The sequence below is a fragment of the Haliaeetus albicilla genome, chromosome 3 (assembly GCF_947461875.1).
Source record: "Haliaeetus albicilla chromosome 3, bHalAlb1.1, whole genome shotgun sequence".
Taxonomy (NCBI): Eukaryota; Metazoa; Chordata; class Aves; order Accipitriformes; family Accipitridae; genus Haliaeetus; species Haliaeetus albicilla.
In genome coordinates this window covers 70,100,159-70,124,051 of record NC_091485.1, presented here as the reverse complement: position 1 = coordinate 70,124,051, position 23,893 = coordinate 70,100,159, and the positions used below count along the sequence as shown (strand labels likewise).

Below are 23,893 nucleotides of genomic sequence, written 5' to 3'. Positions count from 1 at the left end.
ACTAAATTGTTGGGCACAGGAAAATACTCATTTATGCAACAAAATTTAACTTGGGTGTGTCAACACTACAGCAAAGCAGGTGTCAGGCATAAACAGCTTCGTTCCCAACTTTGCTGTGAACAGTTATGTACTACTTCAGATAAAGCTACGTTACAAAAATGTTGGTATCTAATATTCTAAATATCTAGCTGAAGGTAAGACAGTCTAATAAGTATTTATTAACTTCACAATATCCACCAATATCTCCCTTTCCTACTGTCATCATCTTCCCAATAAGCAAGGTTTGAAGCTCTAATAACCCCAAATAACCAAAGTAGTAATGCAAAACTATAGAACCTTATTTTATTTTACAATTTTCTCAACATTCTTGTTTGGAACATTTGAAGTTTATTGCCATAAAAGTTTCAAGAAATTCTCAATGACATTACAAAATCTACCACTGATCAAACTATGAATGCTTGGTCCAAGAGAAAAAGAGCAAGAATTACAACTCAGTAAAAGGTGCACAGAAATTCCCTTTCCAGACACGCACATTAGAAATACCTAATAGTGAGGACAATAAGCCAAGCTGCTAAATAATGTGTCATGTGATATTTGCATTAAATTCAAACTATCACCTAATACAAGTAGGTTATACTTCACAGCATTTTTCTCATCATTGGGACACATTAGTATTCCTTGTAATTCATGGAGTTTCCAAATAGCAACTCCTTTGAAGAAAGCAAAGTTTAAAAAAAAAAATCACAAATGCTTAAAAATAATGCTGAGAATGAATAGGGGAAGGACACAAATGGCAAGAGATTCAAATGCCACAAAGACAATTCCATGAGGGAGTAAAACAAACTAAAAGGTGTACTTTTTTTTACAGCCAAACAAAGGTAAATACTGGAACATAACCATGTTCAAGTAGTAAGAAAATGCAATCAGCTCTGTGTTTCAGATGACTTAATACCTTTTATAAAGTTTGGGTTTTTTTTTTTCCTCATCTCCCCTCCCTGCCCCCCCTCCCTCCCGAAATGAATCTGAATTAGATCTTCCTGAAATTCCTGAACTTCTGAAAACTTTCTGATTTATGATTTGGCATCACTAAAACTCTTTGTTTCAAGTTCTCATTTCTGTTTCTTTTCATCCACTAAGTAACTTGACTTTTATACTTATGTGATACTAGAGACAAATAACACTGGGGTTATTTCTAATAAGCCTCTTATAACATTTTTGCTATTTAAGATGAAATAGAAAAAATCTTTAAGTAAAACTAACTTTCCAACTGCAGAATATTTCAAATGTAGTTACAGCAGATTTGGAGACTTACCTTTGTGCTTGAGTGCTATAGCTGTTATCATAGGAATCATAGCTTTGTTCATCATAAGCAGTTCCATAACCATCATCATACTCCTGAAACGATATAAAAGAAAGGCAATATTAACCATAAGCACACTCCAGAAACAAATTAGTAACCTAGTAATAAACATGAAAGACAATACTCTCCTGAAATGCATATATGACATAAGTATACCATGAAATAGCAATATCTTAATATCATTAATAGAGACTGCTTCCATTTAGGAGGCCACACACATCTAAGACTTTCATTATTTCAAACGTATTTTGATCTACTGGCAATATGATTCGAAAAGATTTTTTTTTTAATTTAACACTGGCTTGCACAGAGACAGTACAAATGTTTCATGTCTCCATGTACTTGAATTTGAGCTGAGTGATCTACTGATCTTCAAGACAGCTCTGGGAAGCACCTCAGGAATTAAAACACCTGAATAAGTATTGTGCAACTGACTTAGGTAGCTGACTTATTTCTGGACAGTAAGTTCAATATTCTACGTAGACTACAGATGGGAAAGAAATTGCCTAGAGATAAAACTAGTAAGAATGATGGTTTTACGTCTTTGAATGCCCTCTGTATACTCCTCAACTTGTGGGAGTTTAGCATCCATTAAGAAACTAAAAGTAAGGCTTTCTTACTCCTCCCACATTACCCACACTATTTAAGTACACACTGTAGGAACACTCTTCCCAAAACAGCACTGGTTTTAAATACAAAGTTGAACAAACCACTAACTCCAGCTACAAGCCACACAGAAGTTCAAGATAAAAACGAGTGATGATGCTGTGTTGTCCCAGAGGAGGATGCACTATAGAAATCCAAAGACCGTCACTAATTTATTGTTTCATCCAATAACAAACCTGAGCTAAAGACATGAAAAGTAGAAATGGCACTTCCTTTGTACTGACTCCTAGGAAATCCCAATGTCCAAATCCTATCCAAATATGCCAGAGACCTCAATGGATGTTTAGGGCTATCTTGTACAGTTTTGCCAGATGAGAATGACCCAATGAGAAGACACTTTGAAGATATAGGGACCAGACAAAATGAAAACCAGGCATCATCTTGCATACAGTGTTTTCTCAATAAACGTGTATCAAGCCCTGGCAATGTAAGGATAAAGTCTCATGAAAGGACAAACTCTCTTCCAGGAAAAAGAACCTTTAAGACTCTTTTAGCAATGACAGAAAACAAAACTGACTACCAGTATCAATTAGGTAGGGATGACAGATGATGGATTGTCCAACTCTAGTAGAAAACATCTCCAATAACTGGAATCTGACAGCTTTCTAGACGCTGTAAAGAAAGCTTTCCATAGCAGAAGCCAGTGACATCCTCAATACAATTGATAGGAAACTGAATTTGCTAAGAGAGTTTTTAACATTTTTTCCAGTTATTTGAAATTGCTTATATGGAAAACCAGGCAATCTGCCCATCAGTACTGCTTCACCACCGCTAGATCAGTGAACATGATTGTTTCCCAGCAGTGCTTAGTAGAAGGGTGTCTATGAATATTTGCCAGCACATGAGTGACAGCCTATTCATAGGTCTGGAAGAAGAAACGAGGATTTTTCCAATTGTCTGTTGCGAAGAGATCCATGGATAAATAGGTCCACTTGAAAAGGAAATGCATTGTTTTCTCTTTCAATAATTCACTGTCCTGAAACTAAAAATTAAAATAGAGTCTTAGCATTTTCTTTGCCCGTCTGATATGGATATGGATTTTTCTTGATAAACCACACACTAAACCCACAAAACCATTGCCTCCTGGCAGTTATTACGAACAAGCACTTTATTACTTATTGATGCAATACACAGACATCTGTTAACAATACAGACATTGATCAACAGCAGAAGCTGTCTGAGCCAACTTATTTGCTCTGTTCCAGAACATTTACATGACATTTGGTCTCCTCTCATAGAATCTCCCAACTGTGAACCAGCCACCCCTAAGAGGGGCTCCCAAACTTCAAGCCATGCACAGCCAGCAGTGACAACAAATGAAAGAAAAGGACTGAAATTAACCTTTTCACATGTTTAGAAAGCTTTGCCACTAAGGAATCACTGGAGACTTCTTAAGCAATCAGTCCTATTCTTCACATATGTTAACTATTTCACTAAAAAGCTGATCATGAAAGAAAAGGGGAAAACAGACTACTCTGAAGTTATGGTGTATCTATGACTTCTTGAAGACAAAAGAACAAAGTAAATTTGAAATAGGAAGATGCTTAACAAGATGTCCAGCAGAACAAAAGGAAAATTTTAGGGAGGTCCATGCTGTATCAGACTTAAGTGTTTCTAGTATTAGCAATTCTCTTCCAGAGAGAATTTTCCCAGAACTCATTACTGTTCACCATTTTGTGTGTTAATAAATTTACTACTGCAGAAATTAAGCCCTGCATTATTATATTGAAGGTGGCTTTTATATGCTTTGAATAGAAAGATATCTGGTTTGCAGTCTATATGTGGGAATCCTGTCACGTAGCATTAAAGAGATCAACCCGTGCTGTTGCAGTTACTATAATCTGCTTAAACAGATCAATTCTTCCTTTTTATTGATGTATTTACATTTATAAACCCAAAAATTTACATTAAAACAAAGATAAACTTTGTGTGCAACATGTTGAAAAAATAGAATAGGTTTAAAGAGTTGCTCTCAATGGCTTGTTCTGTTAAGAGATAAGAGCTTCAAATTCCAAAACATTTGTTTACTGTGCACTATTCCCTTGAAGTAGCAATTAGGCAGGGGCAGATGAAGTATGTTTCAGAGCTTTCCCTGAATTAGGTCTGACACAGTACTTTCGCTTAGTCATATAGTATTTGAAAACTTTCTCTTTCAGGACGTTAACAAATAAGGTTGGCCAGGGCAGGATGTTTTACATTTTAGATTAAATGCACACTACTTGAGTATTTTCTTTCTGAAACACATAACTTTATTTAGTATCTAGGTGAAAAATCCTTGGCCATCTAGCATATTTCAGTACTATAAAACATCATGTTAACTTAAATGAAAATAACTATCATTTTTACACATATATAATGAAAATGGACAGAACTTAAATATGCACCGATATCCTGTACTAAGTACAACACAGATTTGCTGACAAGCACTGCTATACAGTTTTCTTTCCGTATAATACTGGAAGAATGACACCTTCATAGGGATATTTTAATTGCATTTTTCCTGCTGATTTTTCAGTATGTTTTGGGTATTTATAAACACATTCATTTTTGTATTTAAAGCCATTATTCTTCTTCATGTGGATGACAGCATTTGCATTCCTACTACCTACCAAATGCAACACAATAGACTTCCCCTTTACTCCAATTACATAAGTCTATAAACAGCTCTTCTTAAAGGTACTCGCTAATCAGAAAGTGTTTACTAGTGAAGCCAAACAAAAGTCCAAACAAGATCATATTTTCATCCCATGAATGGAAGCATTTTGTTTCTGTTAATCATTATGCTACTTTTCAGGATAACCTAGAAAACTAACTCCCATCACATTTAGTCTGATAGAAAGAAGGAAAGTGTGCTGCACAGTTTGTGCTTACGACAAAAGTGCAGAAAAAGATGAGCTGAAAATGCTAAAGTCCTCTTAAACTACAGGTATTTTCCACACATATAAAATATCAACCAGGAAAGTATTAAAAGCGATTGTCCTGACTTCTCTTAATTTCAGTCTTAAGAATCTTCTCCCAAAGTAACAAGAGAGCTAGAACTACAAGACAGATCTTCTGAAAAGAACATGAAATTATTCTGTAAAATCTCAAACTTTATTAATAACTCCTTTATTAAGCCAGCCTATAAGCCAGAATCACATTACATTTCCTCTTAAAGAGAGCTTCTGCCTGCAGTTTTCTCAAAGATAGTGCCCGCCATTGAAATAAATCCAAAGAGCATCACTGGTAACAGTAATTGTTCAGTGTGAGGTACAGAAATTTTTCATGAACAGAACCAAAGGCAATGTGTAAATATGCACCCTTCAAATATATTAAATTGTAAGTTAGTTACTATCACAGTTCAAAAGATGATAAAAGCAATGAAAGCAATCTCTGCCAAAACCCCTACACTACCCAAAACATTATAAATCATGCTAAGCCTTGCTCATCAGTATTTCTTTCTAATAATTAAGTACTCTAAACATACCAGCATTCATAGGGAACATGAAATGGTAGGTTTAAATTATAAGCTGCTGGCAGTGACAATGACAGACTAGCATTTGGGCTCTCTTTAGGAGAAATTAACAATGTTTCCAAGAGAACAAGGCAGAGAAACAGGAAGAAAAAAGAGGGTAAAAAGTTCATTTTAACAAAAAGGCCATTTGCAGTGCTGGAAAAAAAATCATCAAATCAATAAGAAATCAATTTTCCAGCTCTTCCCAACTAGGGAAATCCATCCAAGGGAAAAAATTAAGGCTGTTACCACTACAACTAAAAAGGTTGTTGTTTCTTTTCCCCATCATTCTCTGAAATTAATACTTACCCCAGTACTTTATCACAGAATATTGGAGGAATGTCTTCCTTCCAGATAAAAACTATCACATTCGAAAAAATTGTTTGCGCAGCGATTAACTTGAAGGAGAAAGAACATGAGGCAACTTCAGTGCAGCGCAATGAAGAATTTTTTCAGCAAATTAGAATTGTTAAGGGAAGGAACAGCCATTTTGGTACGTGGAAATAACATCTCCCCATCATTAAATCAACAGGCAATATGGGGCAATCAAAACAAATATGGGTAGCTACTACCATCTAAAGTCTGAGTGATAACATTAAGGACATTAGCAGCAAACATGCACAGACTGTAAGCTCTTATATTGTAGATTTTCATCTGTTTTCATCTAGAAGAAGCCTAGTGCATATTGAGCCAGAACAAATAAGGTATTCCCAGAATGAGAAATGTACTAGCGGATTGTCTTTCATGCATCTTAGAACAAAAAAAAAAAACCAAAAACAAAACAAAAAAGAAAGAGTTGCTAACAAATATAAGCAGTAACGCTTAAACCAAATTACTATCAGGCCAAAAAATTCTGTTTTTCTATACACAACAGGAGGGAGCAGTATCAGAATCAGGACAACAACTCATGCTCATTCAATAATATCAAGTCAGAAAAAGGTCAGCTTAGACCAGCAGCTTAAACTCTAAAATCATTTGAGAAGAAAATATTTTATATGCACATTATAGATGAACTCTCAACTTCAAGATAGGCAGGTAGAAAAGCTTTTCAGCCTTTCCCCAAAAACATTCCACTGTTTCCACAGACAAAGTTGCCTGAGTTCCTGAGAAAATGGAAATATTTTCCATTCTTTCTCCAATTCCTCCTTAAAACCCCAGAGAAGGTAAATATAAAAGATTAAAAATGAAACAAAACAATTGAGAGACTTCACTTTTGGACATTTATTTCTTCTTGCTTGTCCTATTGAGCATGAAAAAGAACATTGTAATTGGCAAAAAAAGCCAAGAAATAATGGTTTGCTGTTATGAACTTGCTTTACAAAAGTCTTACCTGAATTCACCCTGACTTTAAGAATAGTCTTAGCACTTCTGAAAAGCCACAAGGCAGTAAATACATTGTTTAAAAAAAAAGGTCTAAGACCTAAGTAGAAACCACAACATTATCCACAGAGGGGAACAGAGACAGAATGGACAAAAAAACAGTCCTCTAGTTCTAGAGAATGAAACTACCTCAAACCCTTTTCCAGGAACCCAAACAAAAAGCTTAACACTCAAAACAACTACACAAACAAAAACATTTTAAATTAATTTGATTAAAATGTTGCATGTTACTAGGAAACTATCAATATTCAGAAGACCACAGTAAATTAAGACATAGTGTCACTCTTGCAAAGTGACATTAAAGTCTTACTTGTACTCTAATCAGGGAGAATTTAAATTCTTTTCAAAGTCTTATGTCATCGGGATTAGCCCTTACTTTGTCACCTCAACTGCAAGAAGCATTTATTTAAAATAAAAAGCTTGGTTTTTTTCATATTGTATACAAAGTTTTCACTCTCTTTTTCCTATAAATCCTTTTTCAACCACGAACATTGAGCGAGCAAATGAACATTAGTGAGGAAAAAGTCTACTTTAAAAACAGTTTACCATGCAAGATCAACATTGTATTAATAGCTCCAAGAAACTGCTTCTACAGTATCCTTTTTTAACCCTAATTTTCAGATTTTCAAAATCTAAATTATGCATGATCTCAATGAAGAGATGGAAAATTCAAGCTTAATACTGGAGATCAAAACAATTTGCATCAGCTTTCTAGGAAGGTGCACTAAATAATAAGCTATAGGTTATTCAGCTGAATGGGCTCTCACCTGTAAATAGTAAGACTTTGTATTAATTCCTTTCACTAATGGATACATATATACATATTTCCTAATAATCACTACATCATGAAATGGATTGCTGTTCTTCGCCATCCAGCCAAACGTCACTTGAGAACAAACTTCCCTTAAATCTTCCCACAAATTTGTAAGGATTTCTTGCAAAATCAAAAGGACAGAAACCACTTCTAACACTATATGTATGCTATTCCTGGTGGTCAGCACACCATCTCCAGAGAGAACCAAGGGAATATGAATGCCTGCGACAGGCATTTGAACCAAGGGTCTTCCACTACTGGAGAAATACTGAGCTTTAAGTTAAGAAGAGACATATAGCATCACATCTTTTGCTCATTGTTTGGCTGGGAAATTGCTAGCCAGCATGTTATGTAATGTCTTTTGGGTCTTCCCCACTTCTCATGGGAAACTGATGAGCATAGTCTCACACTATTTTAGTATCTATAACATATATGTATCTTATAGTATATGTAGTGTGAGTATAGTCTCATAGTACAGAGTTCGTATGAGAATTACAAGCTTAAGTCTAAATTAAGTCTGAAGCACTACTTTGTCCACCAGTAAAAGTAATGTATTTCTGGAAATATCCAGAAAGGTATGTTTCAGGAACTATAATCTTTTAAAATTTAGCAATCCCTAAGCTTTAGGATCTTCCAGAATCAGGCAATAACTAAACATACATTTTAAAGAGTAGATTTTGAAGTCTGTTATCAGCATCTCTTTTGTATCCAAGTGTTCTGTGCACCCTTCTAAGTAGTCTGTATCTTTAAGTTACAAAAAAAAATATCTTTGCATGTAACTGGAAAGAGTTCATAATGTTCTTTTTCAAGTTACAATTTACTTAACATTAGAAAAGCTCCCTAGGTCTCTTACTGGTAGACATTCCACCTTAATTCAATTTCTTATTACAGAAAGCAATCTCACTGAAGCATTCTAATTGAAGCATTAACTGCTAGAAATTATACATGTGGTCATCGCATTAGAAAAATCTGCCACTGAAGTAACCCCTGTCTGAACACAAGAAAACATCAATAAAATTGCCATAAACAGAACTAAAGCTCTGCCACAACTTTTCCCCACATGCACTAGGGAGGAACATTTAGATCTGATGGCCTTCCAACACAGTGTTGAAGCAAGTCTTGGCCATAACTTGCTGGACTGAGAAGTTTAATTTTTTCAGTGCAGACATTGCACACTGCGACAGCAATGGGTTTTAAATACATGTTTAAAGTCCAATTCTCAATGCCTAAAAATCTGATTATAAACTTGTAAATTTCACTTTGCATTTAACACATTTAAGCAGCCAAAACAGGACTTGACATGGCATGATCACAAACATATTCATACAAAAATACAGAATTTAAATACTCACAGAATATTTACAAAATATTTACCTTTGTAAAATGAAAATAGTAACTAATAAAAATCTAATCTTAAAAAACCTTCAGCCACATTGCTGTGTTACTAATTTGGAAAAAGCCTCAAAGTTTTGAAGCTGGTAAGAAGAGGGCAACAGGATGAGGCAGAGAGCAGCAACTGTTATTAGACAGTAACTGAGACTGGACAGTTATGGTCTAACCTATGTCTGACTGAGCACTGGCTAAGGAATTGACACTATTAAAAAGTAGTGAATTGCTAGCATACTGTTACTAATTTCCTGCCTACTGAAAGTTATGGAAAAGCTAAAAATCTCCAGCTAGCAGTTAAATACAATTTCTATTTCTTATCTTAATGGAATAAATTGTCAACTTAAAGATACATGAAAATATTTTTATCTATTACACAGTTTTGTTCAATGAATAGAAAAAAATTCTCATGTAATAGAATGATGTCCCTGAATCTATCTGTAAGTGGTTCAATAAATCTAGCAACCATCTAGCATAATTTCCCTTATCCAAGCATTATAAAAATAATCCTGGCCATGCTTCACACATCATACTGGGCTTTCTCCTGACCTGAGTGGTTGAGGACATAAAAACGGGAGGCGTGTTAGCCTTCAGAGCAAGTTTATCACACCAAACAGAGCAGCGAGGTTAAAATGGTGATTATAAAGCTGGCTGGCCATAGAGGCCTGAAATTTTGCTATCGTCTAAGCTGATGCTGCAAGCTATTAAAAAGACAATGTTCACAGAAAATGATAAGGAACTGTCATTTCAGTGGCTTCAAAAACTTCATCATGGTACTAACAATATGGTGAGGTCCCAGGAAGAATAGGTCCCAGGGCTGAGAGATACATAAGTGAGACTAGCAACAGTGGAGTGGAAAAACTAGTTATACTGAACTGGAAAAATGTGCAGAAATTGCTGCTAGTCCGATATGTTGCATGACTTCAGCAGAGAAAGCCACGTCAAGCATCCAGAATTAGTGCTGCAAACATCCCAGAAAGCCGACAGACAACGGAGGTAGTCCACCTCTGTGAAGAGCTTTCGGTGAAGGGTAAGTTCTGGACAAATTCCCTACAGGCTCCAAGCACAGGACAGCAACGATCACCCAGTTCTCTTCATCTTGAGCTCACATTAAAATGCATCTAAATTCAGATGAATGATTTTTTGCCTGTGGCATGATTGTCGCTGTGTGAGATACTGCCTCCAGAATTAACCTTTACAATTTTTCAGAATAAAATAGGTATTCCCCTTCCCATTTTTATATTATCCTTTAGAAAACAACTTCTTAAACAATCAGGAAGAGGAAGGAGAGAGATAAGGATAGGCAGGAGGCAGAACTGAGTAAGATCCTCATAGATGTTAAAGATTTATTGGTCTCAAGGACTACAAAAAAGTTAATAAAGGGAGTGAAAAGGAATGCTGTTTGTGACTCAATGACAGCCTTATCTTCTGTCACAAGGTATACTTAATAGTACTCCACAGAGGAAACGGGCAAGGACTTTATGTAGGAAAAGCCCTGCATCATCTTTGAGATATTTACAGAGTTACAAAAGTGGTTGAAGGCTTCCATCCAGGATATAGTTTGCTTTTCTCAACTTGCATTTTTTCACATTATTTTAATGACTACAAAGCAGAGGCTGGTAAGCCTAAGGGAATTAAAAGCTTCATGAATCCTTGAAGACTTTCCAGTCCTCAATGGAAAAGTTCTCAGAGCTGCTCTGTAACCTCTCTGGATATCCCAGTCTCCAAGCCTCCGAAATTATATGCTGCTTAAAATAACTTTTTGTGACACCCACAATCTCACTGACGTTCTCATTCTACAGACACTTCTCAGCACACAGTGACACCTTATCCTGCTCCGATATTCAGGTTGGCAAACCAGCACTTAATACTAGATATGGTTAAACAGCAATTAGTAAGGAAAGGACAGAAATACTACTAATGACCCCTAGCATGTTACCTTAACCTGTAAAAGATACAGTTAAGGCACTTTCATAATGTACTACAAACGGGCAGGTAAAAATATACCATGCATTAAGTTTAACATACAATACACCAATGGCTCATGTCCTAGCAAAACTTCAGTCTAATGAATCTCCGTTTTAACAAAGGAGACACAGAAAATATGGTAGTTTTAAAATGGACCAGCTAGCATTGCTTTGTCAATTACAGTTTTAAATATATCTATCCCAGTTAAGCTATCTTGTTTGGAAGAGAAGTGATCCAGTTCTAGAGAATGTTCTTTTTAGAAGTTGTTTAGCACAGCACAGCACTATTTTTCTTTACAGTGTTATTTTCTAATTATTCTCTCTCAGAAGTAAAGCATACATCAGGATACTGATTCAAACAGCTGTTATTTCTGTGCCACTCCTATATACACATGCTATAAACAGCAGATATATATAAATATGTAGTTACTCAAAGAAGTTTTTCTACCACATCACCATGCATTCTACAGTGTATGCCCTGGAAACAGGCTGTTTAATGAGGACTAAGTCCTTTGACAGAATTGTGAAATATTTGCAGTACCCATCTTGACTAGTCAAGTCAGGCATAGCCAGGGGATATTTAGATACATTGTTCAAATACTAGTTCTCATAACATTAATAAACTGCATTAATTTCTTCTGAATTGTTCAGGTATGGGTATAAATGTTTGTACTAATGACATTGAACTTCTAATGACATTAAACTTCTTTCTGCATAAAGCTTTAAGTGTTATATAGAAAATTAGGTTTCTGATCAAAAAGACAATGGTTGAGATTTGATTTAGAGGGTTTGGGAGAGAGGGAGTGGAAGAACACATGGAGGAGGTAGGTAGAAGAAAGGTTGAGAGAAAAGCAAAAAATGTCTAAATAGCAAAACCATTCTCTGGAGCTCAGGAATTCCTTCTTTGCTAATCTGAACAACAAAGTCCAGTCAGACCTGGCTGTAAAGAGGGCACACTAAAAGCTTTAAGATATATACAACATTGAAAGCGTTGTCCTTGAAAATGTTATTTTTCTACAAAACTAAATCCATTTTTACAATAACAGTTTTGATTTTTACGATGACAGTTTTGATTTAATAAGCTTTTTTCTTTCTCTCACCGCTCTAAGTTCATTGTAAATTAAATTTACCCTAAGAATTCATAAATATCTATAATTTTCAGTCATGTACAATATAAAGCATTTTGATATGTTTTTTAATTTTTAATACAATAAAAAGATAAATATGCATGGCTTATTAAGATACACTGTACATTGTTAAATTTTAGGATCAATTCTGAAGCTTTCATAAAAATATTTTAATTGCCTAATCGTTGAACAGTTATATGACCACAAAGATAGGCTTAGGAAAAAGAGTAGACTATTATTCTCGGTTTTAGTTGAGAATTAAAAATCCACTGACAACATGATTTTTCAGGTTTTTGTAAAGCAGAAGCCTAATATAGTATATTTAAGAGGTACATAACCATTTTGCCAAATGCACTGTAAATGTCTTTATGGCATGACATATAACCTGAAGTTTTATAAATATGAAACAGTTCAAGTCTGAAAAGGTGACGAGAAATGACCACAGTTTCCACAGATTCTGGATGCAAGACTTAATTGGGTACTAATTAAAGAGATTCTACTGAGTTCTAAAGTGAAGGGATAATCCCTCCAAAATTATACACATAACGCACAGTATGTCAACAGCTTGACTTACATATTCACCGTAAGTCTCCTGTGCTGGAGGTGGTGGAAGGGGCCGGTAGCCTGCAGGTGGAGGTACTCCTCTTGCTCTGGGTGCTAGAAGTCCACGGCTACGACTGACTGGTCCTCTACTGGGAGGCACTCCTCTGGGTGCTGGTGCCCCTCTTGGTACTCCTGCCGGTGGTGGAGGCACTCCTCCACGGCCCCTGTGGATATATGGATTACTTATCAATAAACACTACACCCTTGGCCTCCCTTTTAACAGCTCCCTCCCCCACATCATGATAATTTAGCCTTGCTACAGCCAGAAGTCTAAAAGAGGTTTATAGTTTGTCGTTTTTCTGTATGCTTAAATCCAATTACACACATTATGCAAAAAATGCTGAAAGATACAAACTAGACATGTGATTCAGTGATGAACTTCTCACTAGGCTTGAGTCATTCTCATAGATAGAGACACCCAAACCAATTTGCTGGAATCAGTCAACTTCACTAGAATTTGACTTACAGCATGTGAAATCACAATCAGAATAACAGGTTAATTTGAAGCTGTCAGGCTATATCATACTCAAACCCTGCACAGAGGGATCAGTTGCAACTCCCTTCTGATCCTGTGTAAGCTTCTAAATGCAATCCAAAGACCACACTACATCTAAGAGATTGAGCAGGTCAGAAAAATTACATTTTCTTCTGGTTCTAAAGAAGAGATTTCCAGCTGTTGCAGGAAACATTCAAACATGTAATAAATGTGCAGGGTGATTATAGGATATAACCTGATGTTCTGTATGTATTTAAGAACAAGAAATAGCAGTATGTTTGTTTTTAAATTTCTGAAAGAATGATAAGCATTAACTTGCATTCCATTACTTCAGACACTTAACATATGGATAAAAAGTGAGACCAAAACCAGAACAATTTTTGAAAATATTTGATCCATTTAGAAGTGGCATTCTCCCCCGCCTCCCTATAGTAAAGGGAGAGACTTAGAGGTACAACCTATTAGAAATTTGCATCATTTATCATCTTTTAAACAGGATGTTTAAAACAATGCTAATAGACATCTCCTTTTTTAAAGGAGATCATTTCACCCCACGGAGTATAATTAAGTTTAAATGACTGCTCTGTAGGCATATAGACTTGTTCCAAGGAAGTCACACCCTTACATAGAAGAAAACAAACAAGCACAAGCTCCACACTACCTTTCTACCTATCAAGCCATCAACTAATTAAAGAGTAGTAACTGAGTGAAAATACTCTGTCCTGATTTCAGTAGTCATTTCCAACTTTTACAATATTAAGTACAATCCAGATTTGGCCTTAAGATTTCCTATCCCATTTCAAATAAATCATATAATTTCTCATTGGTAAGCTTATCGGAAGAAACAATCATTATAGCACAAATAATTAGCATTTGAAAAACTGCATCACTAAATGAAGAATGCAAAAACGTAAATACTTGATATAATCAAGAGAGATTTTATTAATTCTAATTACTGATCAAAACACAGTCACAAAGTATTTTAAACAAGCCTAGAGAGTAAGTGATTTAAAACTGTGCTTATTACTTGGTTTTGGCTAATCTGTAGAATGCCTCCTCAGGACAGGGTACCAGCTGCTTATTTGACTTCATTGTAGTGGGGGCAGGGGTGAGCAGTGATGTTCCCAGACACAGCCTGCTGAAGTAATATAAAGAAATAGCAAATGTGATACTTTCCAAGTGAAGCCAAAGAAAGGGAAATGAACCTATTGGCATAGACAACAGTCAATACCAAGTTTAAAAAAAAGTCAGTAAAAAGACTCAAGAATCACTAGCCATAATCTTCATGGCATCCTTCAGACAGGGTGCAAGTGAAAGCAGCAGGAAATGGGACATGCTGAAAAACAGGGAAAAACATTTGAGGGAGGAAAAAAAAGTACAGGTTTTAGAGCCAGCATAGATTTATTCTTGAAGATAATTAGAACACCTGATCCATGTGATGAGAAGGTCTTTTCTGCATTTCAAAAACAGTTAACAGGATTGGAGTGGTGATAGGTAGGAAAACATACTTCTCCTATATTAGGAGACCATTTACATGGTATTTTTAAGCGTTACTGTAGGAAGAATAAACAATGAGATGTGTAGTTCTGTATTACACTACTCATAGTTACTGCACCAGGCTGGAGGAGACTATAAAAGTGCACAGATAGGAAACCCAGTAACAGAAGAGTTCAATTGCCACAATGCAGATTTGAGTCATATCTGGGTATGATGCTAAGAGCAAATTTTTAGAGACTGTAAACTGTTATTTCATTAAGAAGTTATCAGGGAACTAACAAAGTTTGATTGACATGAGCAATGAACAGAAACTGAAAACACTGAGGAACCACTTTGAATAAGAACCTTCGCATACCTTTGCAAAAACAACAGATTAGTTCTGGTATTCCTTAATTTGAAAAAGGGCAGTTATATAAATTATGTTTAAAAAGATTTAGAAGAGTAAAATGTATACACACAATATGGGAAGACATTTAGAGAAATCCCACAGGAAGTCAGAGCAAATACATCACAATTGTCAAAAAGAGAAAACTTGAGAAAGGGCAAAAGGAGCTCAGTAAGGCTAGAACAGCAGGATAAAGACAGGTATTAAAAGAGGTATCACTTGAAAAGCTGAACCCATCTCTAACATCAAAGGACAAATGCTAATAAAACAAATATAAAATACTTGGAGGCAGCTCGGAAAATTTAAAGAATTTGTAAAAAGCCAAAAAAAAGTCTTTCAAGCATCCTGGAATTGGGAAACCTGCCAGAGTCTGAGGCCAAATCACCAATGAAGAACAGAAAGAAGTTTTGTATATATGTATGTTTACATTCACAAAGTTTTCTGCTACATAGTCAAGAAAGACTGGACAAGGTTCTTATGCTAGAGTCTTTCCTTATGGAGAATGCATTGGATGGTGCTGCCAGCTGACTTAGACACAAATTACAGAACAAGAGGAGCAATTAAAAGTAATCACACTATCCTTCTACAAACTACAACAGGAGTTCAGATGTCTATCTCTAATCTGTAGCCAAATCCCAACCTAAACGTTAAGGAAAATAGCAAAAAAAAATTCAAAGCAGCAAACTATAAGAGAGAACACTTCAGACTTACACACACACAAATTCATATATCCTAACATTATACAAATAATAGGTTCTGCGCTATCGCTACCCACAGAACAATTATAATTAAGATTGGCCCAGTGATCAGAACAGTAAAAAACAAATGAGGTTTTAGAAAAATATAAGAGAACACAGAAAACTTTGTTACCCTACTGTGTGTATTTACAGTCCTGTTTCCTAATTCGGAAAGAACAAAACTGGAAACGTATCAGAAACTATGTCAAAGATGACCAACAGTATAGAACAGCTTACATATAAGGAACAATTAAGTAGATTAAGGCACTTCATACTACAAACAACTGAGGCTTATATGATAGAACCCAATAGAATGGAATTTGTTGATCAAGCATGACTTCCCCTTTGTGAATCCATGTTTACTACTCCTGATACCTTGCCGTGTATGTGCCTGGAAATGGTTTCCAGGATTAGTTGCTCCACCACCTTCCCAGGGACTGAGGTGAGGCTGACCAGTTTACCAGGTCCTCCTTGCCATTTTTGAAGGTAGGAGTGACATTTACTTTTCTCCAGTCCTCAGGCACCTCTCTAATCTCTACAATTGTTCAAAGATTGAAAGTGGCTTCACAATGACATCCACCAGCTCCCTCAGCACTCGTGGGTACATCCCATCAGAGCCCATGGACTTGTGTCTGGTTTGCTTGGCTATTCTCTAACCTGATCCCTCTTCTACCAAGGGTATGCCTTCCCCCTCATGTCTGAGTCCTTGGATTTCTGAAGGCCCCTCTTACTAGTAAAGACTGAGCCCAAAGAGTCATTAGGTACCTTAGTCTTTCCTATGCCCTGTGTCACCAGGGCCCCTGCTCCATTCAGCCGAATGCCCACATTCCCCCTAGTCTTCCTATTGCTTCTTACATACTCGTAGAATCACTTGTTGACTTTGACATTCCTCACCACGTTGCTGATGGCGCCTGTAAGTAATGTCTTCTCATGTTTACATAGCAGATGCGTCTATCCATTAGGGACAAAACTGATGGCCCTAGGGCAGTTTAGTCCCCACATACATCTCTTAGAATTCTCATCTTCCATCTATGCCTTAACTAATATCCTTCCACAGCTCTCAATTCTGATCCATCTTGCCTAGTCTTGTTTTCCATTTCACTCCTTTATAATTTACATATTACTCCAGGTGTTTAAGGTTGAAGTGGTTTTATTTTACTTTTTAAGTAAAAGCTTCACTCACATACTTGAATGTAACCCACTACTACCATTAAGTTCAGTGAATGTGCCAACAGACTTTTCCAATTATACCCTGGACATTCAGTGGTGCACAAATACACACAGCATATTAGAAAGCACTCCCAGTGGGTATCACTTTTCAGCTAGATTTCCCACAGAGTTTCTCCACATATCCCATGTTGTATTTACCATTTCTGATCCAATGACATTTTTCCTTTTGGAATCTTGTGCTTTCACTTTCCCAGGCTTTCCCTCTCCTAATCAGCTACTTCTGAGGGGTATCCATCTGCTTCTCAGGTCTCTGAAGAAAATACACAGAGGGTGTTTTCTCTACCCTTTTTCTTCTACAACTGTCTCACCTATAAATTCAAAAACTTTGGTGCATTTGCTGACATTTAGATTCACTCTTCTACTTAATTCATCCAAATCAAGACATCTCAGCTCTGTTCTATCACATTCAGAGATATCTTACCATCAAATCAAATTAATCATGACTCTTAGCCCCTCCAAGTCCTTCATTGCTTGCTTCTTTGACCAAGGACATCATTCTGCAGGCCAAATTTCAGCTGCCATCACCAACTCTCCTTGTCTTTGCACACAGCTTACAGACTTTTTTTTCCTTACTAAAAAAACCACCTCACATAGCCTTTCTTTTCAAATTACATGAAAAATTATTTGGCATGGAGATTTCAGGTGACATCAAAACTTTAAGAGAATGAAGGGCTCCTCTCCCAAAATCAGATGTTCTTTCACGTTAATTAAGGGTTTAGAAAAGTAAATTTTGAAACTTTCTGGAGTATCAGTGATTGAATACCAAGTTCCCATTTATTTTAATTAAAATTATGGCACATTTGAACAAATAACTATGAAACAGTCTTGATCCATAACTTTGGTTCAAGTACATAATCATGGTTTCACTACAAGCAGCACAACTACTGGAAATACCTTTTCCTTTTGATAAAGAAAACTGTGCTATATTAAGCCTCAATCAGAATGCTTCTGAATCTGAAATTTGATCAGTCTCCCAATACATTTTCTTGCCTGTTAGCCTTCTTAATCCTTCCACTGTTTCTTTGTGGCAGAAGAAAAAGATCTTTGCTTCCACTTCTATAAGCTACAAAGCATTATCCCCAAACCTTCAAAGTTGTACATTATCAAAACTCATTTTCAGCCCATGTCAGCCTTGACTACCTGCTCATATTCTGAAATACAAGAAGGACTTTTTTGCCTTTATTTTCCCTCTTCACTACCATGCCATCATCTCATTCCCTTTCAGAAGTCTTTTGAATATCCTCTTTACACCAGTGCCCATAAGAACATCTTTCACAGTGCTGAGACTGCCAATATATCCAGGGTTATGGTGTACATAAGTGGGCACTAAACTCCCCACATAACTGTCTTCAAACTTGTTGTATACTTTGATTGTGTAAGTACTCTGAAAGAGACTTAAATGTGCCTTATTTTCAGGACACCTGAGATAAAAAGGTCCTTGCCTGTGATCCCTCAGATTTATGATACTGCAAATACACGAGTACTGAAGCATCACAGGAAACATCAGTGTTTAGAGTTTCTTACAAATGTAGCAAAAAGAAAACCGCTCTTCTGAATCTTACGTCAGTATACTTTCCAGAATCCCATAGAGTTCTTTGGATGAGGGAAACCCTACTCCTTGAGTAACATATTAACTGTATTTTATACTAAAAAGACTATAGTAGTTAAATAGACAGTATTTAAACATACTCAGTAAATCCTAGCTTCTAGCCAGATTCTATTACTACCTCCAGACATGCTTTAACAACAAAGCGATCAACTATGTACTTGAGACTATTGAGTCATACTCTCAAAACATTTTACTGCCCTAAAACAGATTACTCCAGCTATGTGAGAAAATTTGAAATACTTCTATGTTTCATCTTTATTATCAGTTTGGTTTTTATTTTCGTGAATTTATTAATCTAGCAGTGGTGAATCCAGTGAAGGGATTTAACCCTTCCCCATTAAATGCACAGGTAATTTAGGTGGTTAAATTAAGAATAATATTTCTTTCATAGCTATGTAATTAACTAATAGGCTCTGCAGTGAAAAGGTCTTTTTCAATCTGGGTACCATCAACTAGACCAAATAAGTCAAATCCCAGTAACTTATTTAATTTCTTTTGTTTTCAGTAGACACTGAACAGTATACCAGAATAGTGGGGTGAAATAACCTAATTTAACTCATGTCACAGCATCCCTTTAAGATAATGCCATGAAAACTATTTTTGTTGGAACCTGGGTCTTTCCCCCATAATGCTATTTCATTATTTATACTTGCAATTTAGTATGACAGGAAAAAGAGAATAGTAAGTGAAGCACTAAATTTTTATAAAGCTATCAAATAGACTAGAGAACGGGAGAACCAGCCTTTCACAAAAGCATTAGAATGTGCTAGTGTGATTTGTAAATACAGTATAGTATTCATAGAAGAGAATTTTAATGTATAAAAACCTGAAAAGTGTACCTTACTGTGTACAGTTAAAATATTACTCAAGAACTGCATATTGTAACTGATTAATCTCTTGCTGTTTGAATAAAAAGTTTAATGTTTGGAAAAACATTCTAAAGAAAATCTAGTACCACTTAGAGCCACATACTATGTTAGACTTAGAACACCTGTGAATGTTTAGAAGTAATTCACAGGTACTAATCTAATCAGTGATTGCCACTAAAACAGTATTTTACCAAGTCATACAACTTAAATACATCCATACAAAACTACTTATAATACTTCCTCTTTGGCCTTGCCCTGGTTTCAGCTGGGCTAGAGTTAATTGTCTTCCTAGTAGCTGGTACAGTGCTATGTTTTTGAGCTAGGTATGAGAAGAATGTTGATAACACACTGATGTTTTCAGTTGTTGCTAAGTAGTGTTTAGACTCAGTCAAGGATTTTTCAGCTTCTCATGCCCAGCTAGCAAGAAGGCTGGAGGGGCACAACAAGTTGGGAGGGGACACAGCCAGGACAGCTGACCCAAACTGGCCAAAGGGGTATTCCAGACCATGGGACATCACATCTAGTATAGGAACTGCGGGGGAGTGGAGGCAGGGGGGGAATCGCCGCTCGGGGACTAACTGGGCATTGATCAGCGGGGTGGTGAGCAATTGCACTGTGCATCATTTGTATATTCTAATCCTTTTATCATTACTGCTGTCACTTTATTAGTGTTATTATCATTATTAGTTTCTCCTTTTTATATTCTATTAAACCATTCTTATCTCAACCCATGAGTTTTAATTCTTTTCCCAATTTTCTCCCCCATCCCACTGGGTGGGGGGGAAGCAAGTGAGCAGCTGCGTGGTGCTTTGTTGCTGGCTGGGGTTAAACCATGACAAGCCTTTATTAGCAATAATTTTAGCATATCTACTTTATAGTAGTCCCATAGTGTTTTTCCAGCACTTTGCTGTGCTTTGTTTCCAGCATACTAAGTTACTGCCCTTGACCATGGCAGGCATAGCATCTAGCCAATACTCCCTTCCAGTCTCCCTCAGCAATAGCTCTACTTTATCTTTTCATTTATCACTTTCTTCTCTAGTATTATACTGATTTTTATTTCAAGTTTCTCCTTTCACTGGATGACTGAGTTAACAAAATTACTCCGATTATAAAATCACAGCTAGAGTCAGTTCACAGCTTTCCTTCACTTTTTTTGTGAAAGAACAACAATTAAATGAGTTGCTGCAGTATGAATTTTCTTTTCAGTATCTCCTGTCCAGAAGGGAAAGTAAATGCAAGAATAGCTTTAAAACAAAAATAATTGTGAAATTTAGGACCAGTTCCCGAACACTGTATTACTCAATGAGGAAACACTTGGAATTCTTTAATTTTAGCATTTGTGGTTCCATACATCTGCAAGGATTTACACCGTTCAATAAACGGACCTAACGAATTTTGTTACCAGATGCTGATATACTTTCTTCCTTTGAGCAACTACAGTCAGTATTCCTCAGAGTAAATGTTTTTGTTCAGGTTTTATATTAGACATATGAAAAATGATACACCTGTTATTTTAAAATGTCAGTACCAAAATATTGAACGCTAATATCCAGATACCACTCACAGAGCTAGGATTCCTGCCTTCTTTTCTTTTTTTTTAAATGAGTCACCATTGAAGTTAACACTCTTATGCAAGTTTTATTTCACATTTTTTATTTGAAAACAGTAATAGGTATGTTCATGTTTCAATTCTGTGAAAAACGGGAGATTTATCACAAGACTAAAGAAACAAATCACACTAAACATAATACTTGCCTTTGTCCTGGATGCCGAACTGGCTTTGCCAAATTTTTGTGCTACAGTATCATTTGCAGTACACTACCTATATGTTCTCAACAAAGTTATTCTTCAAAAAAGAAACCAGTTGATTCCAGACATATGACAGGAGAACAATTGGAAGTTGTAAACACATTGCAGCAGTGATTCACATCACCTCATATTATTTCTGACATATAAAATAGCAAATTCTAACCTACAGCCTCTGTAACAGCTTTATTTTCCTGCAGATAGAGTCTTTCAAGCATTAGGATCCAAGCCATGCATACAATGAAATATGAGTAAAAAAATGAATGGGAAAAGTAAAAAAACCCAACACAGTCATATGCAAGCATAAACCAGAATTTTGCTATTTCTTTAATTAAACTATTCCTACATGTTGGCTTTATAAGAAATTACTTTCTCCTCCCCTCATCTTAATGAAACCAAAGATCTGCTTTCAAATACAATTCCTCTCAATCTGGGGAGTGAACCCAACCAGATCTCCCTTATTGTGGCTTTTCAACACTTGCTTATCAGAAAGCTGGAGAGAGACTTTTTACCAGGGCCTGTAGTCACAGGACAAGGGGCAACAGTTTTAAACTGAAAGAGGGTAGATTTAGATTGGACATAAGGAAGAAATTCTTTATGATGAGGGTGGTGAGATACTGGAACAAGTTGCCCCGTGAAGCTGTGGATGCCCCCTCCCTGGAAATGTTCAAGGCCAGGTTGGATGTGGCTTTGAGCAACCTGATCTAGGGAACATATCCCTGCCCATGGCAGGGGGGTTGGAACTATGTGATCTTTAAAAATCCCTTCTAACCCAAACCATTCTATGATTCTAAAAGTGATTTCTAACTGCAAGTGACATGAATTGATTCCCCCTACCCCACCCCTAGGTAGCAAGGAAGATTTATCCATATTCTTAGACTTACTATTATCATCCTCTAAAATTTCACTTTTCCAGTATAACTTAGAGTCAAAATTGAGTGATCCTTAAATCTTGGTTCTACTTATTCTCTAAAATAGGAACGTGAAGTTTTAGAGAGGAAATGCTACTTTATCTGCAAAATGTCCTTAGAGGTGTACATTAACATGTATGTTAACACATGTTTATTTGCAGCCTTTAAATAATCGGAAGTCTCAATTCACATTTCAGTAGTATTATCATTTATATTGCACTGATTCAGGATGGGAATTCAAATGCATTAAAGAAACACTGATTCCAAAAGAGTTACATCTTCTAGCTACTCACTATAACAGCACATTAAACATCATGGCTCCTCTAAGGTTCTAGCATAATCAATTAAAAAGGAACTGGTACGATCCTTCATTTCATAGTCACCTCAAAAAAACCATTTAAGAACAATGTCAGTTTCCAATAGACACAAAAGGAATGAAAGCCCGACTTTCACCAGGGAAAGATTCTCATGTCCCTTCTCTTGTTGCACAGAAGAGGCAGGTACTGCCTAAGTAGGTTAAATGCTCAGCATAAACAACACAAAATAGAAGTGTTATGATTACATCTGAAGGTCTTCTTTAACAGTATTAGGACAAAGGAAAAAAATAAAAGCGTGGGCAAGGGAGGAGAAGGAAGCAGCTACATGCCTAAGATCAATGACGAGAAAAGCATATTCCTAAAGGTAAAGCTCAAAAGACATTACAACCCTTCTACAGCAATTTCCATCCACACACCCCCAAAATCTTACTTGGCTCTAGCGTCATAAAAAAGAAAGTCAAGAAAGTCTGGAACAAGTCAGAAATAGCAGAATAAAAAGTTACCATCAAACCATAACCATTAGGAAATTACTTACCATATACAGGAATATCTGGGCACAAGCTAGAATTTTGTATGCAAGCACAACATGTATTGTTTTCTACAAAGTAAAATTTTGGTATGGAGCTAAACATACACATAACAAGTCTTCTTAAAAGAAGGCACTTGGTAAGATGCATTATTTCCAGTTTCAAAATGTCTGATAAGGAGTAAAAAAAGGTATAAATTAGTACTTTGGTTTTGTGGGTTTTTTTTTCTTTTGGTTTTTAAGTGAAACTATTCAGGAATAAAGTCTTAAAAAACTGGGAACTTAAACACACTCAGATATCGCATCCTCAGCAGGATGTTTCATGTATCAAGGCTGATAACTTAAAAATATTCTATAGATTATAAACAGAGGTTAGGATCGATGCTTTAGACTTCATTTTACAAGTCTTCTTGGACTTTGCTTCAACCTCTCCTGGCTATCTCAGGAATGCTTGCTATTAAAACTGTTTTATTTAATACTAAGACAAAGCCTTCAACAAAGCTTTCCTTCAACAGTATTACTCACTGAAATCAATTTGTGCTAAAAAAGAATCAGAGCATTACAACTGAGTTTGATATCTTTAACTCAATGGCTATAGTATCTCAGGAGCAATAGCATTGAATTTCACTTAAGGAATATGCTAATAGAGTGCTTCGATTTCTGAGGGAAAAAAGTCTTGGAGTTGAAGACAAGCGTTAAAGTCAGTCAAACAAA

The 23,893-nt window shown here is 36.1% G+C and overlaps 1 protein-coding gene across 4 annotated transcripts in view; it reads right to left on the bottom strand.

The window, feature by feature from the left end:
• Positions 1–23,893, bottom strand: part of KHDRBS3 (KH RNA binding domain containing, signal transduction associated 3) — a 101,320-nt gene that overhangs the window by 21,693 nt on the left and 55,734 nt on the right. For 2 of the 4 annotated variants that reach the window (XR_011324145.1, XM_069780108.1), the window contains exons 6-8: positions 14,320–14,430; positions 12,768–12,960; positions 1,313–1,395 (exon numbers count right to left, since the gene is read on the bottom strand). Coding sequence is in view for 3 of the 4 variants with exons in the window: in XM_069780108.1 (XP_069636209.1) it covers positions 1,313–1,395; positions 12,768–12,960; positions 14,320–14,430 (387 nt within the window). In the remaining variant the exon portion in view is untranslated. The remainder of the gene's footprint in view (positions 1–1,312; positions 1,396–12,767; positions 12,961–14,319; positions 14,431–23,893) is intronic. The other 2 variants (XM_069780109.1, XM_069780110.1) reach the window with 2 other exon arrangements.